At 60.8% G+C, this 25501-nt stretch overlaps 1 protein-coding gene across 1 annotated transcript in view; it reads left to right on the top strand.

The window, feature by feature from the left end:
* The window catches only part of LOC140900101 (anoctamin-7), a 31411-nt gene extending 7157 nt beyond the window's left edge, over window positions 1-24254 (top strand). The window contains exons 4-23 of the mRNA XM_078849322.1: window positions 1522-1629; window positions 1899-2035; window positions 4481-4538; window positions 5208-5318; window positions 5601-5766; window positions 6432-6522; window positions 6878-6974; window positions 7466-7609; window positions 8872-9009; window positions 10037-10135; window positions 10672-10774; window positions 11907-12018; window positions 14115-14169; window positions 14791-14888; window positions 15411-15547; window positions 15968-16173; window positions 18242-18387; window positions 18933-19023; window positions 20492-20625; window positions 22848-24254. Of these exons, the coding sequence (XP_078705448.1) occupies window positions 1522-1629; window positions 1899-2035; window positions 4481-4538; window positions 5208-5318; window positions 5601-5766; window positions 6432-6522; window positions 6878-6974; window positions 7466-7609; window positions 8872-9009; window positions 10037-10135; window positions 10672-10774; window positions 11907-12018; window positions 14115-14169; window positions 14791-14888; window positions 15411-15547; window positions 15968-16173; window positions 18242-18387; window positions 18933-19023; window positions 20492-20625; window positions 22848-23334 (2718 nt within the window). The 3' untranslated portion in view covers window positions 23335-24254. The remainder of the gene's footprint in view (window positions 1-1521; window positions 1630-1898; window positions 2036-4480; window positions 4539-5207; window positions 5319-5600; window positions 5767-6431; window positions 6523-6877; window positions 6975-7465; window positions 7610-8871; window positions 9010-10036; window positions 10136-10671; window positions 10775-11906; window positions 12019-14114; window positions 14170-14790; window positions 14889-15410; window positions 15548-15967; window positions 16174-18241; window positions 18388-18932; window positions 19024-20491; window positions 20626-22847) is intronic.
* Window positions 24255-25501: the final 1247 nt, after the last annotated feature.

Raw genomic sequence — 25501 nt, 5'->3', positions numbered from 1 at the left:
CACGTGCTTCACCCCCCCTGGGTCCCAATCGCGTTCCTCCTTTCTCCCCCTTGGGCCCCAGGCCCCTGCCGTGTGCCTGCCCCACCCTGGGTCCCCAACGTGTTCCTCCTTCCTCCCCTCTGGGCCCCTGGTGTGACCCTCCCACCCAGGTACCCGCCGCATCCCTGCTCCCGGGCCCCTGCCATGTCTCTCCTCCCCTCTGGGCCTAGGGCCCCTGCCATGTGCCTCCCCGCTCCAGTCCCCACCATGTCCCTCCACCACCTGGCCCCCTGGCCCCTGCCATGTGCCTCCCCCCTCGGTCACGGCCGCATCCTTCCTCTCTCCTGGGCCCTGAACCCCTGCTGTGTCCCACCCCCCCCAGACCCCTCCCCCGGTCCCTCTCCCCCTGGGCCCCAAGCCCCCGTAGGGTTGCCAACTTTCTAATTGCACAAAACCGAACATCCCAGCCCCTTCTCCGAGGCCCCCCCATGCCCTGCCCCTTCTCCGAGGCCCCGCTCCCACTCGCTCCATCCTCCCTTCCTCCACTGCTCGCTCTCTCCCACCCTCATTCACTTTAGCTGGGCTGGGGCAGAGGGTTGGAGTGTGGGAGGGGGGTGAGGGCTCTGGCTGGGGGTGCGGGCTCCGGGGTGGGGCCGGGGATGAAGGGTTTGGGGCGCAGTAGGGGGCTAGGGCAGGGTGTGGACGGGGTGCGGGCTCCAGGAGGGAGTTTGAGTGCAGGAGAGGACTGCGGGCTGTGGGAGGGGGTTCGGGGTGTGGGGTCCTGGTGGGGCTCACCGCAGCTCCCAGGAAGCGGCCGCCAGGTCCCTGAGGCTCCGAGCCGCATGGGCGGCCAGGGAGGTGTCGTGTGCTGCCCTTGTGCCCGCAGGTGCTGCCCCCCAGCTTCCATTGGTTGCAGTTCCTGGCCAATGGGAGCTGCGGAGCCAGCACTAGGGGTGGGGGCAGCGCCCGGAGCCGCCCTCGCGCCTAGGAGCCACAGGGAGCTGGCGGCCATGTGAATTCTGGGCAGGCAGGGAGCCTGCCTTAGCCCCCAGCCCCCACTGCCCCGCTGACCGGAGCCCCCAGAGTCCCTTTTTGACTGGGTGTTTCGGTCAAAAACTGGATGCCTGGCAACCAAGGCCCCTGGCATGTCCCTCCCCGCTCCAGGCCTGACCCCCTGCAGTGTCCCCTCCTCCGAGCCCCAGCTCCCCACAGGGTCCAGGCCCCTGCTGCATCCCATGCCCCCCAGGCCCTCACCATGTCCCTCCTTCCCAAGGCCTTGCCCCCGTCCCACGTTCCTCCCTGCTCCAGCCAGGCCTGGCTGCTGCTGATTGGGGTGACTGTGCATTGGGGGGATCTCGAGGCCTTGCTGGCCCCAGGTGAAGGCAGTGGGGGGGAAGGCGGCTGTCTCCTGCCTGACCCCAGGGCTGTGTGTCCCATCCCTGCCCTATAGGCCCTGGCCTGGAGCTGCCCCTGGACGCTGGCACATGGCAGCTCTGCCCCTCTGGGGGCTCCGTGTTCAGCCCCCTCCTGCTTCCCCCCCAGGAGGAGATGCGGAGCGAGCGGAAGACCATCCACTACCTGAAGCTGAGCGCCCCGTGGGACGTGCTGGTGTACTATGCCGAGGAGCTGTGCATGCGAGCCCCCCTGCAGGTCCGTGCGCCCCGGCGGGGCGGGGTCTCTCCCACCGGCCCCCCATTGCCCTTTGCTGGGGGAGGGTGCCTCCTACCCAACTCTGCCGGCACCCCTCAATCCCGACCCGTAGCCCCCTACTATCCCAGCCCCCACGTCCCCAGCTCCGCTCGGCCCCCCTGGGGGTAGGAAGTAGTGGGGGGACGGGCCCCGTCTCCGCCCGGAGGCGACTGTCTGTCGGGGAGGTTCCCCTGGCCGCCCCCAGCCCTGACGCTCAATCCTGACCGCAGGCCCAGCCCAACCCGGACTGGAACAGCTCTGCCGGGGTCCTGGGGAGTCTGTGCATCCCCAACCTGCTGCACCGGCACATTCCCAACCAGCCCGTGGACTATTACACCTGCGCCTTCCGACGGTCCAAGCTGGACAAGTGAGTCTGGGCGGGCGAGCGGGCCGGGGAGGGGAGGGGAGAGGAGGGGGCAGCCGCTCCCCGTGGGCTGGGGCTGAGGGAAACCCTCCCCTGGTGCCCGCGAGTTCCTGTCCAGCGATGCCGTGTGGGTAACTCGCCAGGCAGCTGCTTGGGGCTGAACGTGATGTTCATAAAATCGATAGCTTCCCTGGCCCAGCTCTGCCGGTGCCCCTCAATCCTGACCCGCAGCCCCCCTGACATCCCAGCCCTTTGGCTTTGTATAGTTATGTACCGAGCCAGCCAAACACACCTGATGCCCACCTGTGCTGCCCCCCCCCAGCTCTGCTAATGCTCCTGAGCCACGACCCCTAGCCCACGGGCCTTCTCCGAGCCCTGACTGACCACTGGCTGTTGTGGGACCTGGTTTGCCAGGCTCTGTGAGAGCAATTGATCAGAGCCCCTGGTGCCCATCTCAGGGGAAGAGATTTTCCAGCCCTTGACACAGATGAGTTTGTAGTCAAGCAACCGGGGGCAGATCCTAGTCTGAATTTCAAGGCAGGGGGGCGAGTGGAAGCATTGCCAGGAAAGTAACTCCCAGCCCTCACCTCCTGGGCTGTTTGTGCAGGGAAGCCCCCTGCTGAGGGCCTGGCCCTGTGTCACGGAGTCCCCGGGCGATGCTCTGGAACTGCTCCCCATGAAGCCAGGCAGGACTCTGGGGCAGTCGCCTTCCTGTGAGCAGCCTGTCTGCAGGGCACACAGCTCACACAGCTTCCACCTTCCTGGGTCTGACCTCGGAGCATTCAGCATCCTCTGCCCCTCCGTGCCAGGAAACAGGGTGTCGGCCATTCCCTGTGTCCAGACCCCTACACACACCTGCCCTCTAGGGCTCTGCAATGATCATACACCATTACCCCACCACCTAGATACTTAAGAACTACATAGGGGAAACTGAGGCACCCCCAGACTATTCAGAGGAAACATTAAGAACAGTCCCACTTCGTCACACCCTGCCAGTGGGATGTTCCCAGAGAGGCCAGCAGACGGTGAAGGCAGGTGACTGGAAGGGCTTTCAGAGGCAGCGGCTGCCTGGGTGCTTGAGAGCAGCCACTTCCCGCCATGCAGCACGTGCTGGCTCGGTGCTGCGTCTTGCAGGCTCATGCCCAGCCTGCTCCCACCAAGGCAGCGGGGCTGGATCGGGCCCTTTCCCTTGCTGCGTGTCAGGATATCTGGGAGGGTCAGGAATGGACCCTCCCATCCCTTTGGGGGCTGGGTGACTCACAGGTTCTTGGCCCCCGGCCCATCACCGCAGTATCTGAGCAGTTCCCTGTCTTGACTGGGTTTATCCTCCCCCACTTCCCGGGAGTCTGGCCGGGGTTGGGCCCTGCTGGGCCGAGAGCCCAGAGACACTGAGTGACATGCCCAGGGTCACACAGGGAGTCTGTGGCAGAGCAGGGATTCAAACCCAGGCCTCCCAAGTCCAGGCTGCTTCCCTGACCACTGGGCCACCCTTCCTGCTACTCATGGCACGTCCTGCACTCTGGAAGGCGCTCAGATACCCCGGTGACGGGCCTGGAATAAATCCCTGGGCGGAGGAGACCATGTGTTGCCCGCGTGACCCTCTCGAGGGCGCTGGAGCAAAGCCAACACCTCGCAGGGTCCCCCTGAGGCTTGGCTGGAGGCAGCGGTAGGGTTGCTAACTTTCTAATCCCTGAAAACCGAACACCCCTGCTCTGCCCCTTCCCCGAGGCCCCGCCCTCTGCCCCACCTCTTCCTTTGAGGCCCCCCGGCCCCACCTGTAGTGTGCTCCCCTTACCCCCTCTGTCGCTTGCTCTCCCCCCCGCCCCCGTTGCTCACTCCCCCTCCCCTGGGACTCAGCTGGTGCCAGCAGAACCGGGCTGGGAGGAGCTGAGGCCGAGTCTGTCCATTCGGGGCACAGCGTGGCACGGCAGGGGTCAGCCCCCGGGGCAAGGGGCTGGGGTGGGGAAATCGCGGCACAGCGGAGAAGGGAGGGGGGTCCCTGAGTGAGGGGCTGGGGAAATCGGGGCACAGTGGGAGGTGTGGGGGGCAGACAGGTAACACCCCCACCCCACCCTGGATGGCGCTGGGACCTACTTTGGAGCCTGGTCCAGGAGCCACCCAGTTCTCGCCATGGGGCTGGGGGGTGGGAAGAGCAGCAGCTGCTAGGCAGAGCTGCGCCCCCAGGCTCCAGCAGCAGCTGCTGCTCTTCCCACCCCCCAGTGGCAGAGGCCGGTTACTGCAGGTAACTGGACTTTTAGCGCCCAGTCAGCTGTGCTGACCGGACACTGCCAGGTTCCCTTTTCAGCTGGACGGTCCCGTCGAAAACCGGACACCTGGCAACCCTAGGGGACCCCAGGCCCAGGGACCAAGCCCGCCAGGCAGCACCGTCCTGGCTCTCTCTTCCCCTGGCCCCACTGCAGCGAGGCTGTTTGTTGTTTATCCCCCCAGGTTCCTGGGCAGCGACTCCCGGGACTCCTACTTCAGCAACACCCAGCGACATTGCATCGTAAGTGGGGTGGGGGGAGCCTGGGGACCTCAGGGGCCTGCCCCCCTCTGCGCCAGCCATGCCAGGCAGCCTGAGCTCTGCGGCTGCTCTGCTAGGGGCGGCTCTGCTGAAGGTTCAGGCTTGGGTCCAGAATTAACCCTCTTGCCCATCGCACTAGAGACAGCTCCGCGGACCCGTCATGTGGTGGGAGGCCAGATCGAAATCCCCTCGCTCTCTAATGGGCTGATTTAACCACCCCTCAGATCCAGCCCACCAGCTCTGTGTGGAAACCCCCACCCAGATTCCCCCTTCATGGCTTCAGGCCCAGCTCTGTGCTTTAGCTTCTGTGGGCCCCACAGCTGGTGGGAAATGCTAGAACCAGCGACGTGTGTTCGAATCCAATCTCAGGCTCTAGGGCATGGCTGATTGCCTGGGGAAGGGTCAGGAAGGCTCCCTCTGCCCTGCATCTAGCACAGGCCAAGGGGAGTGTGGGGGCATCAGAGCCGCGGGCAGCTCCTGCCCTGGGGGCTGGGCCAGAAAGGTCAATGCAAAGGCTCCCGTTAGCGTCCCAAGGCCCAGGTTGTGAGCTCCACAAGGCTGTGCCTAGCCGGGGCTTGCTGGGTTCCTGCTCTGTGTGAGCCCTGGCGAGGGCAGGCATTGCTGATGGTGCCGCGCACCTCGGGTCGGCAGGTCTATGAGATCCTGGCTCGCACCGTCTACGGGAAGCGGAAACGCGCCGAGATCGGGATCAACCGGCTGCTGAACGAGCGGGTGTACGCTGCTGCCTTCCCACTGCACGAGGTAGGGGCTGCCGGGTGGGCTGCCTTCCCTCCGGATCTGGGATGGGGGGGCCTGGGAGGGAGCCGTCCCTCTGGAGCTGGGATGGGGGGGCCTGGGAGGGAGCCGTCCCTCTGGAGCTGGGATCGGAGGTCCGGGGGGGCAGCTGCTGGCTCCGCAGGTCCTGGCTGGTCACTGCAGCCATTCAGCTGGCACTAGGCGGGGGTCCTGGGCACCGCAGAGACCCTGTCCCATCCTTGCTGTGCAGGTGGCCGACCCACCTCCCTCTCTGTTGCCTTGACCCAGGGCCCCTTCGAGACGCCTGAGTCTGAGGTCCCCGATGACGCCCTGAACCCTCGCCAAGTCCTCTACCGCTTCTGGGCCCAGTGGGGTTGCTGGTACCGGTACCAGCCACTGGATCACATCCGCGAGTACTTCGGGGAGAAGATTGCCATCTACTTCGCCTGGCTAGGTGAGAGCCCACCTCCTCCTCCCTTCTGTCCGCCTCTGCCCCACCGCCCCCGCCCCCTAGAGCATCCCAGGGGCCAGCTTGGGGCTGGGATGGGGATCACGGGGATTCTTCCTGGAGCCTGCTGGACACACAGAGCCCTGGGGCTTCTCTCTGCCCCCAGCCGGGCTCACCCAGGCTGTGCTGCCTGGTGGCACCGCCCAGGGCTCTCGGGGTCCTGGCCAGCAGAGGCAGACTCCCAGCACCCTGACTGATACGGAAGGGGCCGTGGGGCAGGACCACATGGGCAGTTCTCCTGGTTCTTTCCCTTGGTGCTGCTGCTAAGTGCCAGCAGTGCCATGTGGATGCTGCCCTGGTGCCCCGTGCTCCTGCTCCACAGGGGCGTGGGCAGGCGTGGGGTGGAAGAGGGCGAGCGAGGTGCCATGGGGAGCTCTGTGAGTGCCTTAGTCCTGCCTCCAGCCTGCCAGGTGGGGCGGGATTGTTGTCCGCATTTTACAGCTGGGGAAACCGAGGCACAGACGAGGGAGGGACTTGCCCCAAGCCACACAGAGCATCAGCCCCAGGGGTCTTGGTGCCCCACCCTTGATGGAGAGGGGAGGGAGGGGGTCTCCTGTGCCCGGTGTCGCCCTCCTCCAGGGGCTGGTCTCACGTGCCCGTCCCCTCTGCAGGCTTCTACACAGCCTGGCTGCTCCCTGCTGCGGCCGTGGGCACCATGATCTTCCTCGCAGGCCTGTTTGCCATGGGAACCAACACGCCAGCGTGAGTCTGTGGGGCTGGGGTGGGGAGCGGGGGGGGGAATGGGACGTGGTGTGTGTGAGGAAGACAGCTGCCATGCTACCCTTCCCCCCTCCCCCAGCCGCCCCCCCCTGCCATCCAGCCCTCAGACCCAGGAATTCACAGGCCGCCTCCAGCCTCCGTTACTGTGGTGGGGCAGGGCAGTTGCGGGGGAGGGGGAGGGGGGCTATAGGGGCTACTCCAGCAGCTCCCGTCACTCTCCGCTCCCAGGCCTAGCAAAAGCCATCGGGTCACTGCTGTGAGAAGAAAGGGGGTGGGGGCGAAACAGCGAGGTGCTTTGATATGGATGCTAACCCAGCCCTGTGCTCACTCCCCCCAGGCAGGAGATCTGTGAGAGCGGAGGCCAGTTCCTCATGTGTCCGCTCTGCGAAACGTGTGAGACCTGGAACATCTCGGAGATCTGCCCCATGGCTAAGGTAAGGGAAGGCTGCTTGGGGGTTAATGCAGACAGGGCCCAGACCCTGCTGCCCAAGGGGGCCCAGCTCGATGCAGTGAGAAATCCCTACCTTTGGGGTTTTCCCTGCACAGACGCCCACAAAGCCATGTGTTGGAGCTCCCTTCGCTGGCGCTGCTCGGAGCTGTGGGGAGGGGACTGGAGCTCTGACTGCAGGGGAGCCCCTGGCTGCTCCAGTCCCAGCATCTCCCAGCAGGAGGCGCTGTAGGAAATGGCACAGTAGTGTCGGCCCCAGGAACTAGCGCCGGCCTGTCCCACTCGAGGTGGGAAAGGTCTAGGGGCACCGGCTCAAGGAGAGCATCCAGCTACCCCCATACCAGCAGGAGGCGCTATAGGGAGCAAGGCTAGAGGTGTGAGATGGAGGCGGTGAAGATGTAAATGCATGTGCAGGGGGAAAGGGCTTTTGCGTCTGGTGAAGAGGCCGTGTGGCCCCTCTATTCTGTGCCCCTGCAGGTCGGGTACCTGTTTGATCACCCCGGGACGGTTTTCTTCAGCGTCTTCATGTCCTTCTGGGCCGTGACCTTCCTGGAGTACTGGAAGAGGAAAAGCGCCATGCTGGCTCACCACTGGGACTGCATGGACTTCCAAGAGGAGGAGGTGGGTTCCCACGACCATCCATCCACCGCGGCTGGCTCTGTCCGTCTGCCGCCAGGCCACCTTGCTGGCCAGGATGGGTGCAAGTGTGTGCATCGGGGATCCTTCTGTCTCCTCCCTGAGGCCAGAGGGGGCTATGGCTGGATACACACCTCCCCCTGCAGGGAACGAGACCTCCTGCCCCAAAGCTCAGGCACAGACCAGTGACGTTTAAGGAGACTCTCTCTTCAGGCCTCCAACCACTAACTGGCACCCGTCCCAGACACGGGAGCACGGCCGAGCACGGTGATGCACCGACTCCCCCAGCAGTGGCACTGAGTTGGCGGGTGGCACCGTTCCTGTATCCCCCTCAATAGCCCACCAGGAGCCCCCACCCTTCTGCTCCCCAGCTGTCCCCTCCCTTGGGTGGAGACCTGCGTCTCTCTCGCTGCTGCCTGGGGTATTTCCAGGCTGTGCAGCCCCCTGCTTACACAGTGCTATTGCCCAGCAAAGCAGGCTGGCAGGTGGCCAGCGTTGGCACTTTGCTTTCTCTCCAGAGGCTGCAAATGGTGCGTTGCCTGAAGTTATACGGCACCACCCAGCTCTTCCTCAGCAAGTACATTGCTTCGTATGGTAAAAGCATTACAGGGGAAATCGATTAAACAATAAAGGAACCTGCACACGTGCTAAACAGCTGAGCAGAGATCGCCCCACTCGAACCAGGGCTGTGGCTGGTGGTTAGTTCTTCAACCCCCCTAGGAGGTTCTTCTGGGCTCCCAATTTCTGCGCCGCTTATGCTCAGAACTAGCACCCCCGTGAGTGTGAGAGTCACCCCTTTAGCCTCTCTGGAGAGCCCCTGAATAGGGCCTAAGTGGACAAAAGGCCCCCGCAGGGTGATGCGCCAAAAGGAGATCTGTGGGTAGGAGCCTCCTCCTAGAGATTTCCTAGGGAAGCTACTTCAGCGTGTCTGGCCCCTTGTTTTAACAGTGTCCTCTGAAGCACGGAACCTTCCCAGAGTTTGCATCAGCCCCATTTCCCCCGAAAAGAAGTCACTTGCCCTCCCACAATAGGGCACAAACACCAGCGGTTGTAACGCTGGGAACTCCCATTTAACTCAGCAAGGAGATTGCAGGGGCTGGGCATGCCTGCGGATGCCCAGCTGTCCAGAAGAGTCCAGCAGAGCCTGTTCTCTCCCCAGCGGGGATGCCCTGGGAGGGGGAACCACACCAGTCATGCCAGGTGAATGGGGGCTAAATCCCCCTCTGGCTCCGTTTCCCCTCCTGCAGGAGCGGCCCAGGCCTGAGTTCGCTGCCATGGCCCCATGGATGGAGCAGAACCCCATCACGGGGGTGAAGGAGCCATACTTCCCCAGGCGGGACCGTCTCTCCCGTGTCCTGACGGGCTCCGTGGCCATTGTCATCATGGTAAGGAGGAGGACAGGGCCCGGACTGACATCCCCTGCCTCAGTGAGGTGGAGACGTGCCCGCGCGGGACACTGCCCTGTTCTTTGAACTGGCTGGCTGGGGCTCAAACTCATCTGCCACGGAGCAGGGCGAGGAGAGTGCTGACGGCGATTCCTGTCTCCAGCCCTTTTCCCTCCTCTCCTGCTAGCAGGAGCACAGGCTTCTGGCACCGAACACCGCTCCGCTGCCTCCTAGCTCGGGCCCTGTCCCCAAGCCAGCCTTCCTCTCCACCCGGGACTGAGACCCGGAAAACTCATCTCATGCCAGCCATGGTCGTAGTGAATTTAAACCCCGCTGACCTGGGGAAGCTTAGGCCCAAAGGGCTCCCTATCCTCCCACCCCAGATTCCCCCCAGCGCAGCATGCAGGGACCCCGGCGGAGCTGGGAAGCATGGGCGGGTTGCGAGAGAGGCCCCATGACTTGGGCTGGGTGCTGACAGCTTTGATCGTTAACGGGCATGGCAAAGAGAATGGAGACGATTAGAGCAGACAGCGCCTGGATCGGGTGTCACTTCCAGCTTCCCCCAGCAGGGGTCACTCTCCTGAAGCCCCCCGTTAAAGGAGCCCCTGGCGCGGGTGGGAAGGATGGACTGCCCGTCTCCACGGGACATCTGTCCTCCTTCGGCCGCCTGGGGTGGGCTCCTTCCACCAGGAACGTGTCGAAGTGGCCTGGCAGAGTGACAGAGTGTCCCCCAAAGCTGCGCCGAGACCTGCATGGGGGTGCTAACACTCCCCCCCAGAGTGTTCGACACCAGCCCCGGGCCCCAGAGACCCCTCACTTCACCCACCCCCACAAGAGAATCAAGCCCAGGGCAGGCCCGGGCCGGGTGTTGGCAGGTCAGAAGGCTCAGAGCCTGCGCCTCGCTGGCAAAGTGGAGCAGTCCAGCAGGGGGCACTCGCTGCTCCGCGTGCCGTCCACTCCCCGAGTCCAGCGCCGGGCCGCCCACCTCCTGCTGCTTACGCCTGGGCTTCCCCTTGCCCCCTCCCAGCTGTGCGTGGTGATTATCTTCCTGGTCTCCGTGATCATGTACCGGGGCATCGTCAGCGTGATGATGTATCACACGGGCAACGCCATTCTCATGACCCAGGTGAGTCCTGTGCCTTGCGGGGACTCGGAGCCACCCCCTCCCGGACAGCCCTGTGGTCCGGCTGTGCTTGGGGTGCTGTGAGCTCCCAGGGAGCTCTGACGGACCCTGCTTGGACCCAGCGCTGTCAGTCGGCTGCTGGCCACCTAGCTGTGGAGGGCACGTTGGCTGACGGCAGCTCCTAAGGCCGCGAATAGCGGAGCCCCAGCCAGCACTGTGCAGCTGCTGGAGAGGAGCCCACCCGGAAAGTCTATGCCAGGGCTCAGCCGGACCTGGGGCAGGGCTGTGGGGTGAGTGCTCTGCACTGGGACTCAGGAGACCTGGCTCTATTCCCAGCTCTGCCTTGGGGCAGGCCACTGCCCTGCTCTGCACTTCAGTTTCCCCATCTGTAAAATGGGGCTCGTGACACTGACCTCCTTTGTGAAGAGCTTGGGAGCTGGTGCTGGCTAGGAGCCAGGGGTGAGTCGTGATGTGGGAAGCTCCCAGGGCTGGCGAGGCTCCCGGGAGGGAAGCGCATTGCTTGTCTCGCTGTTTTACAGGCTGGGAACATAGCGAACATCAGCAGCACCCTGGTGAACCTGGTGCTGATCCTCCTCATGAGCCAGGTCTACACCTCCCTGGCGGAGAAGCTCACCCGGTGGGGTGAGTAGGAGAAGCCATTGGCAGTGCTGCCCGGCTGGGGCTCCCCCCGGGCTGCTCCCACTGTCCTGCAGAGACCTCAGCCTAGGCCCAGCCCCGGAGCTGTGTGCGGGGGAGCATGGCTACTCTGGCTTCTGGGGCTTCAAGGGCTGGATGGTGCCACCTCAGGCGAGCTCTGGGGGGCACCCTGCACCTTTGCAAAGGTCTGACACGTCCTGGCCTTGGCCACCTTCTGGGTGCCAGCCGTGCTGTGTGAACGCGGTGGGGGCAGCGTCAGGGCTCGGGGAAAGGCTGTATCGCAGATCCAAGCTCTGCTGAAATAAATATGGTTCCTCCATGCCAGGCCAATTCAGCTACAGAGACCTCGGCCCGTCCCCTGTGTGGGAGGAAGGGACAGGCTCTTTGGGACCCAGCTGGTCACTCCCACCGGGATAAGCCCCGCACCAAGGTCACCAGTGGGCGTATGGAATTTTTGATTGGCTGATGCCCTTTCCACTGGTCTGTGCAGGGCGTTGCTTGGGACCGAAGGTCCTGTGAGTGCCTGTATCCTCTTTACAGCCAGGCCAGCTGAGAGCCCGCATCATTAGGGGCCCTGCTGGAGAGAGAACCTCATGCAATAGGCGTTCGAGTCCCGCAGCCACCGACTTGTGTAACAGCCCTCCCACCATCGGTCGTCAAGGGGGATTGAAACGGAGACATTCAGCGCCAAAAGCGCCTTTCCCACTTGAGCTAAAGGAGCAACTCCATAAGCTGGCAGTAGTAGTAGACTCTTACCCTCTTACATGGACCAGTCACTAGAGCGGGACAAACACCCTGACTCCTGTACTGTGGGTTCCATGTGGACGTGTATTGCTCCTGTGCCCGGCTCAGCCCTGATGGCAGAGCTGTGACTAGAAACTGTTGCAGGAATCCTGTAAGGGTCTGAGCCCTGGTCTGTCAGCAGGAGGTGCCGGCGTGAGCTGGGGTTGTCTCAGATGTCGAGTGCAGGGAAGGGGGCATCCTCAGTGGCAGAGGAAGTGACGCTCCCTCCCGTAGTCTCCTGCCCGCTGGCCCGGGGAGCTGACTGGCTACCGTGGCCGCTGGGCAGTGCCCATGTGTGACTTCCTGACACTGCCCCCTTGTGTCCCCTCCGCAGAGATGCACCGGACCCAGACCCTGCATGAGGACGCCTTCACCTTCAAAGTCTTCATCTTCCAGTTCGTCAACTTCTACTCCTCCCCCTTCTACGTGGCCTTCTTCAAAGGCAGGTGTGAGACGGTGTGCTGCTCCCGGCTTTGTGGGCAAGGGGCCCGGGTGACAGGGATCACGTGTGAGGCAGGCTGGTCCGGGGCCTCCCTGAGGCAGGGAGAGAGGGGACCGGTGAAGCGGGGAACCGGGCTCCGTGGGCAGAGCTGGAGGCTGCGGCCACTTGAGAGATGTTCTGTCCCTGAGCCGCGCCACGTTCCACTGCAGTGACACGAATGACGCCAGTAAACGGTGCAGGCACACTCCCATGAGCCATAAGCGTGTTACATGGTGGCACATGCATGTCGGCATGCCTGACCTATATGGCAGCGTGTGCTGTGCGTGGCACACGTTAGCATGCTGGGTGGCCGTATGGTATGTTGCGCTACCCCTAATTCTGTGTCTTCCAAACACCGTTCTGACCCTGGCCATGGAGATAAGTTCTGGGGAGGGGTGGCTGGCTCTTGACACCCCTTCCTAGGGAGGGGAACCCCCTCCCTTGGAGCCGCCTGCCAACCCCCAGTTCAATCACATCCTGTGAAGGGAGGGGCTGGATCCAAGGTGCGCAGTGATCAGCCAGGGAGGAATGATGTGGTTACTCTGGAAGGACCAAAACGGCAGCTGTGACTCATCTGTGGAACATCTGGCTGCTTCAGTCATGCCCGGGATCCCCGTGCCATGTGTCTGCCGATGCCCCTGCACAATGGATGCACTGTTCAGCTGTGGGCTTGGAGATTCCTCCCCAAAACCACATGCGGGCGAGGTTTATGAATATGCCATTGAATTTATCACCCCCTCTCGCCCTGCATGAAACTGCTCTGCCCTCTTCCTGTGGGTCCTTGCCCGCGTTGCCAGAATCCTCTATAATTATTAACACATCATAGATTTCATGGGAAGCCCCCTCCCCCCCATCTGAAAGAGGGTCAGATCCCCGAGGGGCTTTGCACAACCAGCCGGCTGGCTGGCTCAGAGACGCTGCTGCCCTGCTCTCCTAGCCGCAGATGAAAGTCTTCGGAGCAGGTGACTTAATGCCGAATTTATGTGTAAAAAATCCCAAACCTCCCACATGTTCTGATTTCCGTCTCCCATCGCTGGAGTGCAGGTGACATTGGTTTTGGAGCTGGGAACTGACAAACCAGAAATCTGACCTACCCCGAATTCAAACCCCCGATCTTGAGCCTGGCCCCCCCAAACAGGGACTGATGCGAAATCTAGGCAGCTGGCAGGAGGATTGCAGGGATTAAATCTACCACCAGGGGGAGCCCTTAGAGCCCCAGTCATGAATGACCCCCCCCCCCCCCCAAAGCACATGTGGCATGTCAGAGGCTGCGGGTTAGGTCCCTTCTCCAGTCCCTGGCAGGACTGTCCTGCAGAGCAGGGGTTGGGCTGAGTCTGGGCTGCAGCTGCTGCTTCAGAGAGGAGACGGGGACGGGCACCCACAGCCTCTGTGACGCTTGTTGGTGTACGGGGGGCGGGGGGAGTCTGTGCTGGAAGTGACATGCTGCTGAATGACCCCTTTCTCGAGCCCTTCGGTCCTGCAGGGCTGTAGCACCGGCGGGCCCATTCCTTGCCGGGTGGATCCAGGCTAGGGCTGAGGGAGGCCCCCTGTGGCGACAGGGGTCAGCGCAGGCCGTGGGGGCCAGCCTGAGGGTCAGAGAGAACCGCCGGGTCTGGCTCACGTCCAGCAGACTCCCCGAAGAATCCCTGCCTGCAGCTATCTCACTGCCTTGCAGGGTCGCATCCCTGCCCCCAGCACACCCAGCCCCTGTCCCTCCCCTGCCTCTTCTTTCCTGGGTGGGGCAGCTGGTGCTGAGGGGGCTCTGTCTCTGGGACAGCCTGGGCGAGAGCAAGGCGATGTGGAGCCAGAAAGGGCCGTTGGGCCGCCTGCTCCACCCTGCGTGGCACAGGCCAGAGGAGGTCCCCCTGGGCTGGGCCCATGCAGTTGTGCTTGGCTAAGGCAGGAAGGCAGCCGGGCTGGCTCCGAAGCCCTGAGGAGACGGAGAGCCCGACCCCTCAGCAGTCTGCCCCAGTGGTTAGGCATGGTGAGAAATGTGCCAGTCAATGCCTGCCCTGCCATAGATCAGAGAAACAACCGACCAGGCCTCTCCTGTCCCTGCAGGTTTGTGGGGTACCCTGGGCAGTACGGTACGCTGCTCGGCCTGAGGAACGAGGAGGTGAGTCTTGGGGGCGGGGGACACCACAGGGAGCCTCTTGGAGCCCCAGCTACGGCCAGGACCCCAGGGCGCTAGGTGCTGTACAAACCCAGAACAAAGAGCCTGTCCCCGCTCCAAAGAGCTTTGATGGTTTATCCTTTACCAACCAGACTTCCTGCTCCCTTGGGGTCCCTCCACCCCGTCCTCAGCATGCCCAGCTCTTAGGAGACCCTTTTATGTCCCACCGCAACGGCCTTAGGGACCCTGCTGGGCTTCTCTGATGCTGCCAGGCAGACAATTCTGCCCGGGGCAGATCACTGCACTTGGCAGTGGCCGCTCTCTGAGATGGGATCCAGGCCAAGACGGACCCCAGGGCGTGGGGGCTCCCGTGTTGTGAGTCTGCTGGGGCTGCCCTTGGAGACGCCGTGCAATCCCAGCGCGGACCTGCTCTCGCCTGTGCTGGGAGCATGTGGGGGCTGGACCTCTGGAGGCTCAGATCTCTCTCCCACAGGGCTGGGTCTGGCTGGGTTGTTCTGCACTGGGGACGTGCAGGCCGAGCCAGCTGCTGAGCTAACCCAGCCCAGCTGAGCTTGCCCTTTGTTCATGGCCTGAGTGACTGTGTGTCTCTCCTGGCTCCTGCAGTGCGGCCCCGGGGGGTGCCTGATCGAATTGGCGCAGCAGCTGTTCATCATCATGGTGGGGAAGCAGATCATCGGCAACATCCAGGAGTTCGTCATCCCGTGAGTGCCCGGCGGAGCCTGGTGATGGGGCAGCAGAAGGAAACCAGCTGGCTTGGTGTTAGGCGGCCGGGAGTTGTTGGGGTTGTGTTGGTCTACACCCCATCCCATAGGGCTGGGAACCTTCAGGGCAGCACAGACAGGAGCCAGAAGGCGGGGGGCGGGGGGGCATGCTTGTAAGTGGCCAGAGCATTCGGTGACAGTCAGGAGCCTGCGTGCATCTGTCCGTTCAGTGACTGGAAAAGGAGGCCTAGTCTGGATGGCTCAGAAATCCAGTGCGGGTTTCTCCTCTGGCCAGGCTGGGGGGCTCTTGGCACTGACCCATGGCTCTAGCAGATGGCAGTTTCCACCTGTGATGGTTGCAGGGAAGTCCTGGACAACACCTGTGTGATACAGATTAGGACGCAGCACGTGGCCATGTGCCTCACCCCCTCTGGCTGGTGTAAAAGCAGCCTCCACCCTCCACACACACACGCCTAGAGCCAGCCCATGGATTCTCCCCTGTCCCTCTTCCCCCCTCCACAGCAAGCTGAAGGCCTGGCAGCAGAAGCGCAAGCTGGCCAGGGTGCGGGGCACGCAGATCAGCCAGGAGCCCCCGCGATGGGAAGAGGACTACGAGCTGATCGAGTGCGAGGGGCTCTTTGACGAGTACCTGGAGATGGGTGAGCGAGGGGCGCAGCCGGCCGGGTTAGGAGACGCGCTGGCCGCTGGTGCCCAGCGACTCTGGCTCGGCCTGCGTGGAAATCCCAGACCGCAGGTCGCTGGAGCTTCAGCCTTAATGCGGGGAGCTGTATACCCAGCCCCGCGGCTGGAGGGAGAGCCAGGGTCAGGCCTGAAAGATGTTTGATTTATAACTAAAAGCTATTCATTCTATAGAGAGCGCTGGCTGGGGGAGCTCCCAGCCATTTGCAGCAGGGGGCGCTGTAGGGAGTGGGGCAGAAGTGGTGGCTGTGGAGAGGTGCGCCCAGGTACTCCAGTCCCAGCCTCTCCCAGCAGGAGGCGCTTCATGGGATCCTTCTGGCGATGGGGGAGCAGACCCTGGCTGAGCAGCCACCTCACTCCTTGCTCCCTTGGGCTTGCAGTGCTGCAGTTCGGGTTCATCACGATCTTCGTGGCTGCCTTCCCGCTGGCCCCGCTCTTTGCCCTGCTTAATAACTGGGTGGAGATCCGTCTGGACGCCCAGAAGTTTGTGTGCGAGTACCGGCGCCCGGTGGCCTACCGCACCCAGGACATCGGGGTCTGGTTCCTCATCCTGGAGGTCCTGGCTCAGATCTCCGTCGTCGTCAACGTGAGTGCAGTCGGCTCCTTGGAGGCCGTTCCCAGCCACAGCATCCCCAGGCCAGGCACTGAGCACGCCTGGAACAATCCAATGCCCTGTCCTCTCCCGACTCACCCTGCCCGTTCCATGCCCTGCTGGCTCCCTGCCTACATTCCCACTGCCCCCCTGCTTGGAGCAGCCTCCTGCTGCTTCCCTGGCACCCTCCTTCCTCCATCTTGCCCAGCTGCCTCTGCTGGCTGCCTGCCCCTGGCCTGTCCCTGGCAGGAGCTGTGTGGGGTGGGCGCCACCCACACAGGGCCCTTCGTACACTAATCACCCGCAAGTGTTACTGACACAGCACAAGGACTCTGCAGGGGCCCCAGAGCACTGGACAAAGCCCAGCTGCTAAAGGAGCGGTGCCCCCGGTGAAGGTGAGGGTGGATTGTGCCTTGTCTGCCTTGGGGATGGGATCTGAAGACAGAAGTCTACCAGAGCAGGGTACCATGCGCCCCAGCTTTCCCTGCCCTTGGTGCTTCTCTAGGGGCCTGGGGTTGGAGGTGTGCCCTGTGGCACCCATCCAGGCTCCCACATGTCTCCCTGCGGCTCCCAATCCCCTTCTCTGATCTCTGCCACCTGACACCCTCCAGCTGGTCTTAGGTGACTTGAGAGACAATGTTCTTTGACAGGGTAACAAGCTTTGTTGGTGGGGGGAAGCGGTAGATGTGGTGTAGGTCGACTTTAGTTCGGCTTTTGATACTGTCTCATGTGACCGTCTCATAAACAAACTAGAGTAATATTGCCTACGTGAAGCTACTATAAAGTGGGCGCATAACTGGTTGCAAAACTGTTCCCAGAGAGTAGTTATCAGTGGTTCACAATCATGCTGGAAGGGCATAACGAGTGGGATCCCTCAGGGATCGGTTCTGGGTCTCGTTCTGTTCAATATCTTCATCAATGATTTAGATAATGGCACAGAGAGTGCACTTACAAAGTTTGTGGACAATACCAAGCTGGGAGGAGTTGCGAGTGCTTTGGAGGATAGGATTAAAATTCAAAATGATCTGGACAAATGGTCTGAAGTAAATAGGATGAAATTCAATGAGGACAAACGCAAAGTACTCCACTTAGGAAGGAACAATCAGTTGCACACACACAATGGGAAATGACGGCCTAGGAGGGAGTGCTGCGGAAAGGGATCTGGGGGTCAGAGTGGATCACAAGCTTAATATGAGTCAACAGTGTAACGCTGTTGCAAAAAAAGCAAATGTCATTCTGGGATGTATAAGCCGGAATACTGTAAGTGAGATACGAGAAGTCATTCTTCCACTCTACTCCGTGTTTATATGGCCTCAACTGGAGTATTGTGTCCAATTCTGGGTGCCACATTTCAGAAAAGATGTGGACAGATTGGAGAAAGTCCAGAGAAGAACTACATAAATGATTAAAGGTCTAGAAAACATGACCAATGAGGGAAGATTGAAAAAACTTGGTTTGTTTAGTCTGGAGAAGAGAAGACTGAGAGGGGACATGAGAACAGTTTTCAAGCACATAAAAGGTTGTTACAATGAGGAGGGTGATAAATTGTTCTCGTTAACCTCTGAGGACAGGACAAGAGGCAACGGGCTTAAATTGCAGCAAGGGAGGTTCAGATCAGACGTTAGGAAAAACTCCCGCAGTGTCAGGGCAGTTACGCACTGGAACGAGTTACCGCAGGACGGTGTGGAATCTCGGTCAGTGGTGGTTTTAAAGAGCAGGTTAGACAAAAACCTGCCAGGACTGGTCTAGACGATACTTAGTCCTGCCTCAGGCCAGGAGACTGGGCTAGATGGTCTCTCGAGGTCCCTTCCAGGTCGCCATCTCTATATGGTCCCTGAAACCCTGCACTGACTTGGCTGCTCTCCTCCCCCTGCCAGCCCCGTTCCTCTCCTTCACTGCTCCCAGCAGGACAGCCTGTGGCCCGAGCCTTCAACCCGCCCTGTGGCAGCCCCATGTGCCCCACGGTGGGGAACCCTGGCTCAGCTGTTCTCACTCCTGGGGAGGGGGAACCGGGGGACGTCCCGGATGACTCGCCATTGACCCCCGTCCTTCGCGCACTCAGGCCTTCCTCATCGCCTTCACCTCGGACTTCCTGCCCCGGCTCCTCTACCAGTACGAGCACGAGAGCCAGTTGCAGGGCTACGTCAACTTCACCTTGGCCTACTCCCCCCCGTGCTACGTGGCCACCGGCAACCACACCCTGTGCAGGTGCCCGGCATGGGGAGGTGGTGGGAGGGGCAATGGGGAAAGGGGAGGGACAGCACAGGGGGTTGGGGAGTGGGTGAGGGGGGAGGGTGATGGGGAGCTGCAGTTAAGACCCTTCTCTCCCCAGCTGAGCAGAACCAAGGCCATTTTCAGAGGCTTCCCTGGGGCTGGGCCTGGAGCCGTTCACCACCGGGTCACTGGGTGCAATGAAACTGGGGCTGGTAGCAGGGGCAGTGGTTCAGGGGCTTGTGTAGATGAGGTTGGTGGGTCTCCGTCCAGTTGCCAAAGGGCAGCTGCCAGGAAGGCTCCGCCCGCCCTTGGCACCGGCTGGCCACTCACTGGCAGGTCAGCAGGGACCCTGGGCTGACTGGGCCGTGGGGCCTGACCTCCCAGCTTGTTCCCTGGGGGGGCTCTAGTTTGGGGGGGTTGGAATGTGGGAGCTGCCAGGGCTATCAGTCAAGTAACCTTTCCTCGCCCCACCCACCAAGGTGAGGCTCACGAGCGGGGGACTGAGCCAGCCCCCCCTAAGCTGCTGCCCCTCCGTCCAGGTACAAAGCCTTCCGGGATGCCAATGGGAACTACACCCTCTTCTACTGGAAGCTGCTGGCCATCCGCCTGGGCTTCATCATCGTTTTCGAGGTGAGCCTCAGCCAGCACCGTGCAGGCGTGGGCTCGGCGGTCCTCCCACCGGCCCCCTGTGCTGCTCAGAGCCCCTGCCAGCCCTGCTGGACCCAGGCCAGGCCGGGCAGCTGAGAGCAAGGCGGGGAGAGGCAGGGCTGCCCCTTCTTCTCTGCTGGGTCGCTTTAGGGTCCTGGACCATGCCCATCACCTTGGCTTATTTCTTTCCAAGTGGATCAGAAACCTCCGGGGGGCGAGGGTGGGGGTTGCACTGAAGGGCAGAGGAACCAGTCTGGGCACACAAACCTCACCCCGAGACCCCAGCTTGAACCAGACCTGAGCTGTGGATCCTTTCCAAGGACCAGAAAAGGTCTTTCCTGCCCCATTCCAACTATTTGGCATTTTCACCTGACTTTCTACCCTCCCTGGCTCACTCCAGAGGCGCCGGGAACATGCCAGTGAGGCCGGCTGTACAGCGCCCCCATCTGAAGGACTTTCATGACTGTCCATGACACACTTGGACGACGAATCGGTGCTGCGTATCCAAGGCCAGCTGGAGCAGAGGCTCTCGGACTCTGGCGAGAGGCCTCGTTATTGTTATGTGTGTGACCATAGCATTAGGATCCGACAGACGCTCCCTGCCCCTGGCGGTTTGGTATGAAGCTCCCAGGTCTGGGAATGCAGAGTTTTGGTTTGAGGGTAAACCTGGAGGTGTTGAAGGTGCCCAGACGTCGACTGGGGGTGATTCTGACCTGGGCTGGGCCAGGAGCTAGGGAATCAAAGGGAGAGGCTGGACGGTGCCCAGTGTGGCCTGAAAGGCAGGGCTGGGACCAGGCCACATTCAGCACCCTGCCTGCTGCTTAAAACAGGTTTCAGAGTAGCAGCCGTGTTAGTCTGTATTCACAAAAAGAACAGGAGGACTTGTGGCACCTTAGAGACTAACAAATTTATTTGAGCATAAGCTTTCGTGAGCTACAGCTCACTTCATCGGATGCATTCAGTGGAAAATACAGTGGGGAGATTTATATACACACAGAACATGAAACAACGGGTGTTACCATAAAACAGTCTCAGTGAATAGGCCAGTGGCTTGCAGCCTGTGGGCTGGAGGCGAGCGGCTGCTCTCTGTGGGGCTGGGTGGACGGCCCTCCTTTGCTGTAGGGCTGTGATCTGCATAGCTGTCAGGGCCCCTGGACTCTAGTACCTGAGCCCCACACGGTTGTCAATGTGTCTGTCCTCATGACTCCCTGATGCCCCACAAGGCTAAGTGCCAAGTTCAGGCCCTAACCACTGGGCCAGCCTTCTCCTCTGGCCAGGACTAACAGTAGAGGGCCATTGCGAATAGAGCCTCTCTGAACCTTGTCCTTTCTTCTTGTTTTCCATGTGGCTTTATCCTCCCTGCCTCTCTCTTTGTCCATCTGTCCCTGCTTCTCATTTTCTGTCTGTTTGTCCTCGCCTCGCCTCCCCTCCCCTCCCCCCACCCCACCAGCACGTTGTCTTTTTCTTCCTGCGCCTCATCGACTGGCTGGTGCCCGACGTCCCGGGGTCGCTGGAGCTGACGATCAAGCGAGAGCGCTACTTAGCCAAGCAGGCGCTGGCCGATAACCAGGAGGTGCTGCTGACGGTGAGTCGCGAGTCAGCTTCGCCAGGTCAGTGTGCGAGGAGCCGGCGGGCGCGTGTCTGTCCTTGTCCCTCTGTGAAACAGACGCGGGCTAGCGAGTGACTAACAGGAGACCCGCGGAGTGGGAGGGAGCGGGGACAGTTGAGGTCTGGGCCCACGCGTGGAATCGCTCTGCTTCTCGCTACCTCATTGCCCTCTGCCAGCTCTTTGCCACCAGCTCTCTGCGATGGCGCATCAGGAGAGGCTGAGTTTTCTTCTGCGCTAACTTAGCGAAGTGAGGAACTCGGAGCTCTGGCTCCTGCCGGGCGCAGCATGGACAAGTGTGAGATTCCGCACGCACAGCTCTGCCGGTGCACTTCAGTGCCCATCTGTCCAGTCCGGTCCCGCCCAACTCCGCTGTTACCCCAGAACCCTCATCTGCATCAGCTCCCCAGCTCTTCCAGCCCGGGCCTCGTGAGCACCAGGGTCTGCTCCGCACTCTTGCAGGGGTTTTGTGATACGGACAAACGTCTGCCAGGGTCAAGCAGAAGCTGCCAAGCTCGTATCACCTTTGGGACCCCAGATTTCTGAGTGCAGTGGGCTCCTCCCTCCGGGCACCAGCTGATCCCTGGGATAGAGCTTGCCACTTCCTGTCACAAAGCGGGTGGAGCTGATTGGTCGCTTCAGGACTCGGCAGTCAGGAACAGTTGGCCTCGGTGCCAGATCCTGCAAAGCGGGTATCTGCTGGGGCTGTGCGCTAGGCCTGCTGGTACCTCAAGGTCTGTGGGCCAGATACCTACCAGTGAACTTCAATTCATGGGTTACACCACCTCCTGATGTGTGTCTGCCCCACTCTGCCACTAGGAGGCAGATTTGGTTCTGCCAGCTGGCTCATTTCCATCACTTCCCCTCAACTCCAGAATCCTCTTCGGGCAACACAGACTCCGATCCTGGATTTCCCTGCACCTGTAACGGCGCGGGGGTGGGGGGCTTAGCCAGTGGGATCTGCAGTTAGGGCAGGCCAGGTGACTAACCCGGACTGGATCTCTCTGCTCACCTGGAATGGGCTCTGGGGGCAGTCTGGGCTAGGATCCAGCACCCCATAAGACAGACTCTGGGAACAGCTCCTGCTGCTGTTTCTCGATTGTTGTTGCTTGCTGTGGTGTGTGTTTGTGTTTGTGCAATACACACCCATGGTGCTCACCTTTCCCTGGCTCACTCCTGACAGCCCAAATGTTCCCTGGCCCATCCCCACACCCTCCTGGTGGGCCCCATCAGCAGCATTCACCTGCTGGGTCACTGTGGGCAGAGTGGGTTTGGCAATGTTGCCATCTGAATGTTAAAGGGGGCTGTGTGCCAGGGTGGGGAACTGCCCCCCCCCCGCTCCCAGGGCCCCCCCGCAGGGGTTGCTCCTCTCTTTTCATTCCCATTTTGGTCTGATTATTAGGGTGGTGTTGCTGCCCCCGAATGAACAGGATGGTGCGTGAGAAACACGGAGAAGCGGGGTCCGACCCTGGGGGGGCCGATTGAGATACATGGGGTGGGAGTTTCCAGAACGCTTCGCATTGCACTGTAGTTTTTTTGGGGGGGCAACACCCCCGTGTCCCCTCAACTCTGCCCATTGGCTCAGGGCTTCTGCCCCATGGGGAGCACCGGGGCTCGGGGCTCCAGAATTCAGCCCTGCTGCACCTGGCTTCAGCCCCTCAGGGGGCACCGGGGATCAGAGCTTCAACCCCGCAGCTCCTGGCTTCAGCCCTGCAGGAGGTGCTGGGGCTCAGGCTCTGGGTTTTAGCTGCAAGGCCCCGCGATGTATGAGACACTTTCATAGAGCTGAGTTCTTCATGTGTGAGCTGTGGAACTCATTGCCACAGGGGAGCTGGAGGCCAGAGAGGAACGGGCACTTGGGTGTATCACTGCAGCACTCGTGGGTTTACATCAGCTGGAGGAAGAGTGCAGTTCTGCAGGGGGGAAATGCCACCCCCACCCAGACACAGCCCCGGTTAGCTCCTTCAGACTTCCCTGGTCTGTGTCCCCCCCAGAGCTGGAATGAGGCATCAGCACCGCGTTTTACCCTTTTTATTTTATTGCCCCCTTACCCCCAATCTAGCCACCCCCTATAGTTACAGTGCTACTGTGTGGATCCAATCCTGCAACGCAAGGGGCCTCCCCACCCCTCGCTTGCAGGATCGGGCCCAGAGCCAAGACCATTGGTTGAATTCTAACCATGCCGTTCCCTCTCCACCCAATGCAGCAAGCAGCCTTTCATCCAGCAGCATGAGCTAGCCGCGCCGGCGGGGAGCAGCTCCCGGGGGCTTGACAGATGGGAAGGCAGAGCTGGCCTGGACCAGGGACCCTCCACACTTGATCAGGTGACTTGCCACTGGCAGGGTCCACGGAGCTGTGCAGAGGGGCCAGCAAAGCAGCAGTGGCCCATCAATGCCCCACGGATGACCTTCGACCTCCAGAGTGCCAGGACGAGGCTCGACGAACTCGGAGACATGTGCCTGGCCTGGGTGTCACTAATGAGGCAGCTGGCCTGTGTGGAGTATCCCAAGTCCGGAGGAGGAACCTGGAGCTGGCTGCCGGTGTGCTCCTGGCTGAGTTGGCCCAGTGGGCCGCTCGCTCGCCCCCAGCCTGCGAACGCTTTGCTGCCTCCAAGACGGGTGGTGATGGGTCCAAAGCTGGTCACGCTGCAAGGCAATCAGCAGCAGGGGCCCCATGCGTCCGGCTGACTCTGACCCATGCCGCGGACCCTCCGAATCGCTGTGAGTGGGGCTGGCTGTAAGGCCAAGGTCACCCCATTCAGAGGCGAGCCGCTCCGGGACACAGAGCAGCAGCTGGAAGGGTGCAAATGCTTCAGTGCAAATGCCCCAGGAAGGAGCAGTGAGACATCCCCCCGCTCTGCCCTGTTGTTCATCCCCCCAATGCACACAGTGGCTCTGAGCCCTAGTGGGCCCATAGCCCAAGTTGCTGGTGCAATTTACGGCTCCTTTCACGGCTGCACGGAGGTACCAGTAGAGACAGAGACACTGTGCCAACTTTTCCCTTCCTCCCAAGGCTCTTGGTGGAGTTAGTCTGCCAGCCCCAGCTCACTTACCTTCTGGGCCAAGATCGTCCAGAGAAGTTTGGTAGCAGCTCCTGCGGGCTGGGCTGGCCTTCTCCGGGCCGTGGCTGCAAGGGCTGTGAGGAGGGCAGGAGAGGCTGGGGGCAGCCAATAGATGCCAGCAGCCAGTGATACACCCAGGCCTCTGACTGTCACGTCCTGTCCCCATGTCAGAACCGGGCTGTCAATTTCTCACACTTAGAATGTTTGTGGATTGACCCCGCGCCAGGGATGTAGTGATGAGCACAGTTCCTTACCAAACTGGGCTAGGGTTCTGACTCAGTTCACAACAGAGGACACAATAAATTAGACCCCCCCAAGGAGCACGCACCTTGTTATAACTAAAGAGCACAAAGCTCCATAAAGACCCAAGGCTTTCAAGCCCTAAGGTAGCACACTTACACCTAACAACTCGGATGCAATAACGAGATGAATGGGAAATGGAAGCACCTCAGAAGCCCTGAATCAGGAGCCCAAAGAACCTGAAATGTCATGTTTCAGAGTAACAGCCGTGTTAGTCTGTATTCGCAAAAAGAAAAGGAGGACTCGTGGCACCTTAGAGACTAACCAATTTATTTGAGCATGAGCTTTCGTGAGCTACAGCTCACTTCATCGGATGCATACTGTGGAAACTGCAGCAGACATTATATACACAGAGACCATGAAACAATACCTCCTCCCACCCCACTCTCCTGCTGGTAATAGCTTATCTAAAGTGTCACATTGTAAGGAGAGTGATCACTTTAGATAAGCTATTACCAGCAGGAGAGTGGGGTGGGAGGAGGTATTGTTTCATGGTCTCTGTGTATATAATGTCTTCTGCAGTTTCCAAAGTATGCATCCGATGAAGTGAGCTGTAGCTCACGAAAGCTCATGCTCAAATAAATTGGTTAGTCTCTAAGGTGCCACAAGTCCTCCTTTTCTTTTTCTGAAATGTCATGACTTCAAGTAGATTTTTTAGACCCACCTTTCTGTAACTGCTGGGCTACATATCCATATTCAGTCCCTCTCTGTGACCAGCTAAGGTTTGTCCCTGTCCATTATCCATGCGTGGCATTCCCGGTGTCCACAACCAAACTGCCGGTCGTTAACATTAATAATTTGCACGGATCATTTCTTAACAATCCCTATATAGCTGTACAGTCAAACTATCTCGGTACCACCAGGTTACCAAACTGCCAGACTCCAAGACCCCCTGATTGCAAAAGCAGGTCTTGCAGAAACCAGAACTCGCGACCTGGGGTTATGTTCTCAGGCTGGAAGCACATTAGCTAAAATCCCGGCTTTTGCATGACAAAAATGTAGCCTTTTCCATGGAGACAGGCAAAGCCTAGAGCCCCCAATTATTCGTGGTCACCAACCATGTTTCAGTCTAATAGCCTTACAAAGCTACCACCCTTGTACCACACGGGTCTTGACACTTATAGCAAGTTAAGTTTGTGCATGGGACAGGGCGATAGGTCAACGCAGGGCTGGGCTGGTGGGAGCCAGGGCCACTTACTCTGCTGCCTGTCAAGCCAATTGCAGCTGCAAAGCTGCAGCCACCAATGACGTGCAGCTGTTCCAGGCCAGACCGAAGCGGGGCAGGGAGGGGATAATTTCAAGGCTATACAAAAGCTTCCACCATTGGTTGAATTTCCTCCATGTGCATGCTCATTCCCAAGGGGAGCCACTGAATGAGGACGTTCCCTGCCCAGCTCACCTGCAGTCCCCCTAAGCACCAAAGGGAGGTGCTGCAGGGTCAAGTCAGACGATGCGATCCTGGTGTGCCAAGCTTTGTGGCCTTTTCCAAGTCC

The sequence above is a fragment of the Lepidochelys kempii genome, chromosome 18 (genome assembly GCF_965140285.1).
Source record: "Lepidochelys kempii isolate rLepKem1 chromosome 18, rLepKem1.hap1, whole genome shotgun sequence".
Taxonomy (NCBI): Eukaryota; Metazoa; Chordata; order Testudines; family Cheloniidae; genus Lepidochelys; species Lepidochelys kempii.
Note: the sequence above shows the minus strand (reverse complement) of the source record. Positions and strands in the feature narration are given on the sequence as shown.